Source organism: Cygnus olor, chromosome 3 (genome assembly GCF_009769625.2).
Source record: "Cygnus olor isolate bCygOlo1 chromosome 3, bCygOlo1.pri.v2, whole genome shotgun sequence".
In the NCBI taxonomy this organism is placed as follows: domain Eukaryota; kingdom Metazoa; phylum Chordata; class Aves; order Anseriformes; family Anatidae; genus Cygnus; species Cygnus olor.
In genome coordinates, this window is record NC_049171.1 from 42384817 (window position 1) to 42395175 (window position 10359).

Sequence of the window (10359 nt, forward strand, 5' to 3'; positions counted from 1 at the left end):
TTCCCTTGAAGGCCAACTGTAAAAATATATGATTGGTCTTCCAATATAAACATCGCTCTGATGTTGCACATGGAAGAACAATTGCTTCAATTGCCTGTGCCAAAGCAGATCCTAATGTCCTGTACGAGAGAGTTACAAAATACCCTAACACAGAGATTTTGAGGACTGATACCACCTTTGAGCACACCTTCTACAGATGCAACTGTAATCTCTTCGAGTTGCCATTGCAATGTTCTGCATTTTTCACTCCCCGCTGAGCGAAAAGAACACTATAAAGAAATGTCTTCATTAACATGGACTTACTTTCTTCAAGGATCTGGCCTACAAAGGCCGCCACTGGCATGAGAGGTGCTTCAACTGTGCCAAATGCAGTCGCTCTCTGGTGGAGAAACCATTTGCTGCAAAGGATGAGCTCTTGCTGTGTACTGAATGCTACTCTAATGAGTATTCATCTAAGTGTTTCCACTGTCAGAAGACCATTATGCCTGGTAAGACAACAGGGACCCTTTCCTGAAAAATGGAACTGCATTTTTAATTAAAATAACATCCTTGAATAACCTACCTACAAAGTCCTTGACGTTCAAAACAGCTTGCAGGTGACTGCATCTCCCTCTTGTAGTACCCTCCCAGCATTAAAGAGAGGCAAGGCAAACACCTCAGGTCTAGCACTAGCAGGGCTTATGAACCCGTATAAAGAATATTAGAGTTCAAAATAGAAAAAGATGTGTTCACGCTGAGTCCTTGATTCTGCCTGCAGTTCTTAGGAAGTGTATCCCACTGTGAGTGTAGGCAGACAAACAGAGATCATTAGCAGGAGTGCAGGGCTAGACAAGACATCTGCATTTTGTCTGTCGCCTTGGCAAGACTTTGAGTATCAGACCTGGCTCGCAGTCTTTATAAACCATTTCTTTCCCTCAGAAATATATTTTGCTTTAATTGTCAAAACATGGTGTTTTATGTTCAAATCATTATCACCATTTTTACTACAAAACACATACAGATGTGTTTACAATGGGTTTAGTTCCTGACATCAGCAACTTTCAAAATTCTGCACTTTCCACTGAACCGCTTCTCAGCTTTTGATTGTGTTTGTCTAGGTCTTTCATTACTTCCACACCAGTAAAGCTAATGCACCAGAGACACTGCTTAAAGCTGCCTCTTCAGAGGCTGCCTCTAAGAGAAGCAACAGCAATGTATGTAGCAAAATGGAGTAGACTGTCAAGGAAAGTGGGTCCCAAACTTTTGGAAACCCTCAATACTTACATCCTCTTACAGATCACACACACAGGTCCAAATACCAGCAGCAAGCTATGTGCCAAGGCCTCATAACTACTAGTTTGGGAACCTCTGGCCAAGAACATCAGTACACTTACCAGCAACACAGGGAGTTTATTTTTCATAGTAATGCCAAACAATAAGATCCAGGCTGTGAAGAATTATCATCTTAATATAAATATTAGGTTACCCATGTCCTAGTTTAATCTGTAGAGTTGATAAAACTACGTACTGGTACTATTGAATTTATTTTCTTTTTCATTGCAGGTTACAGTTGTATTTGTAGCAATATACTCCCCCTCCTCAAAGAAAAAGGGGGAGAAAATACGATGAAAAGGGCTCAGGGGTTGAGATAAGTACAGGGAGATCACTCAACAATTATTGTCATGGGCAAAACAGACTCAGCATAAGGAGATTAATGAAATGTACTGACTATCACTAGCAGACTAGAGCAGCGAGAAACTCAAAATAAACACCTTTCCCCCTTATCCACCTACCTTGTAGATTTTGTCCTAGAATCTAGGACACTAAATCCTCACAGCAAGTGCTGAGGGTAGGAATAACAATGCAAACAAAGAACTGATGCTAACAAGTTTCTATCTTGTTAATCATTGACTTCTTCCTCTTCATCTTGCTAGCTGTATATTGAAAAGACCCGGTAGGCAAAGATAGCAAATTTAGCCTTCTGATCACCAGGAGGAAGCTGCAAACCTTTTATGTTGAAGTACATCAGTAGTTTCTCTTTCCTCTAAGCCCACAATCCAGGAAGCAAGTGTTCCAGGATTAAGCAGTTATATCAGCAATTTTCTTCTTCCCAGAGAAAGGATGGTAAAGTGCCTGGCACCTCTCTTGGGAGTCTGATGCTACTGGCTATGGTGGATAGTCACTGAAAGAGTCATTTTCAGACAGATGCGCGTATCTTAGGCTTACACATCTACATTAGGGTGTACCATGCACCTGTACACAACTTAAAAGCTCTGAAACTCATCTGGCAGACATTTAACTAAGTGACTTCCTTTTGGAATTGCATCTGTCCTTGCACTGAGAAAAACTCTGAACAACTGAAGTGTATCATAGAAGAGTAACCCTAAAAGAGTCATATAGGTAAGGACTGAAAAAAATCACAGCTTAGCATGTCTTTTGCCAGGTGACTGTACAGTATTGAATGTGTTTTAGAGATAAAATACACTTAGAAACTATGGCATTAAGGATAAGCATTTTTTGGGTACACGACACTGAGATAAAAGGACTGAAAATAAGAGTCTTCTTGACATTTAAAACTTCTGTTAAAAGGCTATATTTGGGAACATTGTTTGTGATGATTTTTGCAGGTTCGCGTAAGATGGAATTTAAGGGAAGTTCTTGGCATGAATCCTGTTTTGTTTGTCAGTATTGCCGGCAACCACTGGGAACAAAACCATTGATCACCAAAGACAATGAGAATTACTGTGTGCCCTGTTTTGAGAAGCAATTTGCTCACTGTTGCTACTCTTGCAAAAAGGTAATTACAATGGAGAAATTTCACTGTGCTGGCATGTTATTTTTGGTCAAGTCAAGACCAGATTGTCCAACAGCAAAAACTATGCCAACAACTTTTTCTGCAATCTTTAAAGTTCAGGCTTAAAATAACCTCTGCAAATTCTTACTTCCATTCTCATCTGGAAGTCTGAAGTTTAAGTCACAATGGGCAAAAGAGAATATTAGCAGAGCACATGACTTCTTAGATTAGTTCTTTTCTGTAAAACAGCTAAAGTTTTTTAAAAAAATAAAAACCCTTCACACATTAGAGCTTATGAGGACAAGTCACATAACTGAATGAAAGTTCAGGCTATATACTTAACAAGCTTTAACGAAGTATATTTTTTTATCCCCATTTAGTTACACTTTTTGTCAACAAAGAATGCTTTTAGTGCTTTAAAATGCTTTTCTAAAAGCAGATGAGGAACAGAAGAAAATGATCTTGAGATCAACAGAACTCTTATTGCCTGTAACTACAACTATTTATAATTGCTGTTAGCTGCTTTTCAGGAGCACCTGGAGCTTGCTTTGTCTCTCTAACAGGTATTCATATCACCTGTTTTAAAGTATTTAATGTGGATGCTTAAATTAGAAGCTTTTAGTCTTTTTTTTTCATCAGTAGATCTCTCAATATATTTAGGAAAGCACCTGTAAGCGTATAAAGATCTTAAGCTCCCACCTCTGATGCCCCAGTTATATAGATGAAGTTAGGAAGCTTTAGTACCTCCCTTTCTGTTTCAGTTTTTTAACAATAGAATAGGAATGCTAATTAACTTTCCAGAATTCATGGAAATGTTGGGTGTAAATTATGGCAATAAATACACCAGAGATTGTGGTATGTTTAGAAAGCTCAGTAAGACAAACCTGGGGAATAGCAGAGGTAAATGACAAAAAAAGAAATGTGCATTTGTAACAAAAAAAAAATGGTGTCTCTGTTTAGTGACTTGTTCATAGTAATACAGGATCTATGGAAAACAGTGCTATATTTTAAATAACTACTTCTGTGGAAGACATTAATTCTTTTCCTGACAGCAAAATTATATCAAGATACTAGGTTTTCTAACACTGGAGAAATAGGATATAGTGAGGGTGTCACACCACCTAACTTTAAATCCATAACAAAGACGCCTGTGCTCCTTAGTGGAGCAGTATTGCTCATGGGGGGAGATGCTGGATCATGCAAAATGTCTGGTGAACTGATAGGAAGAGCCAAGTCTTCCTTTTGGTATTGATATTGGACACTGAAAACTAACTGTGACAGTGTTTGCCATCTTCTTCTAGCTAATATTTATATAAGCCTGATTATATTTATAATGTATTTATTGACAAAAACAAATACTTTGATTTTTTTTTGTTGTTATTAGTTGTGATTTTTAACAAAGGTTGAAATTTTAGAGAAAGTTGTTTAAAACCCTTCGTTCCTGATAACAACTGACCTTGCCTTCATAAATATGCCTCCCTTTACGTTTGTCAGATGTATTCACATGCAAAATCAGCCACCTAATCTGACAAAAGTGTTCAAGGTCATACATGGTTTTCTCTTGAAATGTATCAGGCAATAATCAGATTAAGTAATATTTAGTTGTGATAATACAAGTCAAGAGTCCCACTGTTTCAATACATGAGGCTTCCCCTGTGGTTACCAGAAAGCCTGTTTTAAAATGAGTTTTTCTTTCTTCCCCCAAATACAAATAAATTTTCCTTCCCTCGATTTCTCATGTTTTAAAATTGTCTCCAGGTGGTGAAAACAATTAAGTATTGCATTATTCTGGTGTGATACTGCTCTCTAACAAATGTTTTAATCTGCTTTTTATAGTAGAATTTCACTTATTCTTTAGTATCTCTACCACTCTGGAGGCAAAAAATATTTTTTCACTTCAAATGACTTATAATTTCTAAATTTATTTACTGTTTAGCTGTAAACTTCTACCTCTAACAAAACACTTTAATTTAAGCAAAACCCGCTTCCTGTTTTTTCTTCAATACTTAAACTTTAGAAAATACCTCTAGATATTCCTATGCCTCTATATCTAGCCATTTATTTGCATTAAATGATCACATGACAAATATAGTAATTCTGCTCCATATTTATTACAGAAATTGAGGTTAACAGCATTTATATGAAATAATCAGGATTTGCTTCTTAAAAATTATAGGAATGCAAATAGACTACATATATACTAAAACAATTTTACTAAATAAAACTACATCGGTTTCCATAAATAAGTGAGCTCAAAGAGACTGAATTGCTAAAGTCTTCAGTTCTGTGCCAGAGAAAAAACATTCGAAATTTTGAGATTTTAATGGAAAGACAAATTAACTCTTATTGTAGCCCAATCCTAGAATACTAAGAGGATCGGGAACCATTTAAATTTCTTATTGCCTGACATCACCCAGTATAATTGTTTATTTTCCTGAAGCTGTATTTCCCAGGAAATTTTCATGGTGCCTTTATTTTTATTTAATTAAGTTTCTCCAACTCTTTCTTCTCCTGGTCCAACTACAGTAATTCACTCACTCATTCACTCACTCATCCATTCATTTACTGTCATATACGTGTCTTGGCAGTAGAAACACCATCTTAGAGCTCATTTTTATTTCTAGAGAAATTCCTTTATACAGTCCCTCAAAACTTCTCTGAAACCTACTCTTTACTGCACATATGGAAGCCTTAGAGCAACTGGAAATTTCCTTCTTCAGAAATAACCAGTGGAGAGCCATGAGTGAGTTGCAGGGAATGGAAATTTGATGACAGTGACAAACACTATTTTTCCTTCTTCTGACAATGTAGATCTCCTTTCTGTCTCATTTCTGCTTCTTTACTGTCTTTTTCCTCCTACTTAAAATGCTGCTTCAATTTTGAGACAGCAAAATGTCAATTCCAGTTGGAGATTAGTCCTATTCTCATCATCATTTCTATCAGCCACTGTCCATCACAGAGAAGTGTTGCACTGAGAGTATGTCCGATGCTCAGCCTTTACCCAGATGGGTAAGAGAAAAATTTCATAACAAGCTGACCTGTTTATTACAAAACATAAGTTTATTCTGTGATAGGAAACCAAGAATAAAAATAAAAATAAAACACTGGAATATTCAGATCAGCTGCAATTAGTCAAGTTTCCAGATGATGTCTTAGTCAAGTTTTCCCGATGAAAAACAGTGGACATGACCATACTGTCTCTCTCTTCACTTGTGCATACTGCAAGAGAGAAAACAAGTGGAAGGATTTACGAAACACTTGATAATCCTTCATGATTCATGCCTTTGTTTTATTGCTCTGTCCTTTTTTATCAATATGTTAGGTAATAACTTCTGGGGGAGTGACCTACCATGACCAGCCTTGGCATAAAGAATGCTTTGTCTGTGCTGGATGTAAAACTCAGCTGTCTGGACAAAGGTTTATTTCCAAAGATGAGTATCCATACTGTGTAGACTGTTACAGCAAATTTTATGCTGAGAAGTGTGCTGCTTGCAAGAAACCTATTACAGGTGAGTCTTATCTTTTAGAAGGGACTAGACACTGAGGAATCATCAGTCTCCCCTCAAATCAGATCTTTACTTTAGAAAATGGCATTAAAAATAGTCCCATCATAATTAAAGACTGAGGGAGCTAGGTACTGGAGAGACCCCCTCTCTGTCAAATGCAACATGTCTTGCTAGGACATACTGATCACATTTATTCCCTGACTGCTGTGCTCTTTTATTTGCCAAACATTCTCCCATCATTTGACTTAGCACTTTATGCACTAAAAATCATCCCCAGGAACATAGGAAAAGGCATTTTTGGCTTCTCTTCAGCCAATACAAACAAGTCCCTCATGGCTGTAATTGGTTTGCCTTTGTTTTTAAATACAAATGTGATAAAATTGGATGTGAGGTAACTGCCTGCTGGTAAGGCACACCTGTCAAGTTAGAGAGCTTGCCAAACACAACAAAGCTCTATTGTATGCATCCTTGTGTACTTCCATGGTCTGGAAACTCCATGATCTGGAAATTTCCCAAAGACACTATCTTGAAGATACTTGGTGAAAATAATTAAATTTCACTCAGTGTTGTATAGAAATTATATGTATCTATGCATTGCAAATAATTTTCATGAGAGTTTCTTGGGAAGATCTGCAAACCTTAATGGACATTCTGATAAACCTCTCCCATTCAGAGTTCATAATGGGATATGAAAACAATCAAGTGACTTATGGCTTTACTTAAAATATTTCCCACTATCTCACTATTATTTTGTCTCATTATCTTAAAGTGGTTGGTTGTGGGTTTTGTTGTTGTTGTTGTTGTTTTGTTTGGTTGTGGTTTTTTTTTTTGGTTTGTTTTTCTGTTGTTTGTTTTTTTGTTTTTGTTTTTCAATTCAGCTAACAAAGGGCATTTCAGACTATGGATTTTTTTTCCTTAATTTATTTGCTTATATGAATAACAACATGATCATACATCAGAAAACAATCTGTTGCATTTCTGAACCATGTCCAGAAATACTGGATTTACATCTTCATTCTCATAATCTTTTTCAGCTCTTGGAGGTGCCAAGTTTATCTCATTTGAAGAGCGCCAGTGGCATGGGGAATGCTTTAACTGTGCAAAATGCTCTGTCTCGTTGGTGGGCGAAGAATTCCTCACTAAGCAGGATGATGTCCTTTGTAATGAATGTGGCTCTGCTTCATAGTTCTGTGGAGAGCTATACAGATGCATTATTCTCACTCTTTAACCATGTGCTTTGTTACTTGCAATAAGAAAATCATCTAAACAACATACCACTTATTTAGTCATTCACATAATTTTCAAACAGCAGTTTAATTCTATCATAGTTCTAAACTGTTTGTTAAAAATATAATAATAATAAATAGCCACATACTGGCTAACTGCAGAAAATATTAGTATATATTTAAAATATAACTACAGTATGTTTTCCTTGTAACATACTGCACTCTGCTGTTAGAAGCTTAAAAATTTACATTTCATCTCCCATGAACCAAGAAGTATGAAAAGTCTATATGGCATACAAGTAATGATGAGGCATTAGCTCTCCTAACAAAGAGAACGTAGGTGTACACAAAGAAACACTAAGTCAGAGAAGTCAACTCTAGTGCCAGATAAAGGGATAAAAGTTTTCTTTTCTCTCCTTACTGAGATTGCTTCTCAGAAAAATAAGTTTCCCATGACTTTAGTCATCCAAAAGACTGAGTGATGTGTCCTCTCCCAAAAGTGGTTAATTTTACTTAGTTCTTTAGGTATAAATATTTTAGAACATAAATAAAACCATATTTTGTAAGAGGTAAGCATTTCCCAATATTTGATAGTGCTAATGTACAGTTTTCCATAGCTAATACACCTTAAAACTCTGTCTCCATTGTCTTCATTGGACCTTCAAATACATACTTAAAATATATTTTTTATTAGTAGAGACAAGAACCAACTCACAGTTGTCTGCTTACAGTTGTACTTTGCACTCTTCCTCCCCACAAAACCCATTTGCCAGCAATCAAGACACTTAAAGGCCTTGACATTTCCACACTGCTGTCTTTTATTCAGTCTGCTCCTTTTCTTGTAAATGCATGCTTGTCGGTAGCAGGCTATAAGCTCTTCAGAGCCAATACCTGATTCATTTTGTCATGTGCCACGTGCATTTGCCAATATTATGTCAAGAATTTGTAATGTTGCCATTGCAAGCTAGGCAGTCCTCGCTTGTAGTACAAGGTATTCATTTCTAGGTAGCTGGCTTTGAGAAGGTTATACCTGCTTGCTGAGCTTCGTTGCTCAATTGTCTGTTATTAAAGGTCATCTAGAACTGAGTTACGAGCATTTCTTCTCTTCCTTGTTTCACACTGTATGTTACAACAGCCTGACTCATGTTGCAGTATCTGCCAGGCCATGGTGAATGGTGCAGCGGTTCTGCACCACTCAGCACTGTTTTATTCCTCATCTCACATGTTTTAAAACCATGCATTCTCCTTTAGACCCTGATGTTAATTGCTTACAATTTTTTGGCTGACTTGAGAGGGCTTTATTCATATTGAAGACAGATACTACTTTAACTGTAAAAGGGAGGAAAAAAAGAGCATGTGAGCATAGGTAAGGCAGAGCTGAACTGCAGTGGCGTAAAATCAATATGGATAATGACTGACCAACAAGTACATAGCAGTCTGTTTTCCAGTCAGTAAAATATTGATCTTTTGCTCTACTTGTTGTTCATTTTTGTTTTTTTTTTTCAGCTTCTTCTTTCACAACAACTTTTATTGGAGTTTGGATTTTGATTGGTTTATGCCTTTTCATTTAATCCCAGCTGCTTCCTTTTCTATTTTCACATTGCATATGGCTGATACAGGTTCTTGGTAAGACTTAGATTCCCATAAATAGAAATAGGTTTCATTGCCTTAAGAAATGGGGTGTGTGTGTATATATATAAATATATATATATATATATATAAATAAATACATATATATACACACACATATACACACGTATATAGTGGTGCACGGTTATGTATGATGTTTGAAAAATGTGTACTGAACTATTAGAAATTATCCCATTAGTAAATGTTAATGGTCCTAAATTTTGAAATGAAAATGATGAATCATCAAATGCAGCCATGTTTGTGGGGCATACCTTTTATTTTTGTTGTGTGAAATAACATTCAGCAAATTGCAAGAATGTGGCTCGGGCCCTTTATTCGGTCTTGTCTGAGCAATGTTCTAGCTTAATTATGAAGTGACGCAGGAATTATCAGGCAGAGTCTTAAGACATGACAGAGTCACAGATCACACACATTGATCATGGTAATCCCAATCTTCTAGCCTTAACATTTATGAAAATGAAATTCTGTTCTGACTCATCAACCAATTATATTTTTAGAAATACCAACTGAATTATTTATCTCTCCTGCAGTAAATACACTACAGTCAAATCTGAAACTGAGCATTTTCACTTCAGAGTAATAAAAAGAAGTAAATGTGACTGCTATAAATAGTTGGAATAAATGTTATATTACATATTAGATTGATATTTCCTAGTCTCTGTCACCGGCTACTGATGTCCAAACATAAATACAGTAATACTCTGCACAATTTGGGTCACCTCTGCTCATGGTAGATGTAATCCAACTTGAATAGGAGCCTAGAAGGGCTACAAGAATAAACCACATATCTCTGTGGATGACCATAGATCATGGAGGGGATAAGAAGGCTGCTGTAAGTCAAGAGACAACATATGGCTCAAGAACAAGGAAAGCAAATTTGTCATGATTGGAAACTGGAAATTAGAAGGCTGCTACTAAGTAATGGTGAGGCTTGTAGGTGAACCTGGAACCAAGGGTGAAGAGCTATGTGGACAGTTTTAAGTGTTTTTTGATCATTGCATTAAACAGCAGATACAGCATGAGTGCCTGGGATAGCAAAGCAGTGGGCAAAATAGCCAGATGGTCAGCTTCAGTTCTTGTTGCTAACATTTGATTTACTGCAGGATAATCAGCGTACAGACTCCCATGCAATTCAATTTTGTTTAATAAACCTCAGAGGATGGAAGTTTGAAGGATTTATTTTTTGGTAGGTCAATTTGTTTTT

General features: G+C 36.5%; 1 protein-coding gene across 6 annotated transcripts in view; it reads left to right on the forward strand.

Annotated features, from left to right (window-relative positions):
- The window catches only part of FHL5 (four and a half LIM domains 5), a 29082-nt gene extending 20102 nt beyond the window's left edge, over positions 1 to 8980 (forward strand). For all 6 annotated transcript variants that reach the window (XM_040551186.1, XM_040551188.1, XM_040551185.1 and 3 more), the window contains 4 exons: positions 314 to 488; positions 2607 to 2776; positions 6096 to 6282; positions 7314 to 8980. In XM_040551186.1, the coding sequence (XP_040407120.1) occupies positions 314 to 488; positions 2607 to 2776; positions 6096 to 6282; positions 7314 to 7465 (684 nt within the window). In that variant the 3' untranslated portion in view covers positions 7466 to 8980. The remainder of the gene's footprint in view (positions 1 to 313; positions 489 to 2606; positions 2777 to 6095; positions 6283 to 7313) is intronic.
- The last annotated feature ends 1379 nt before the right edge of the window (positions 8981 to 10359 follow it).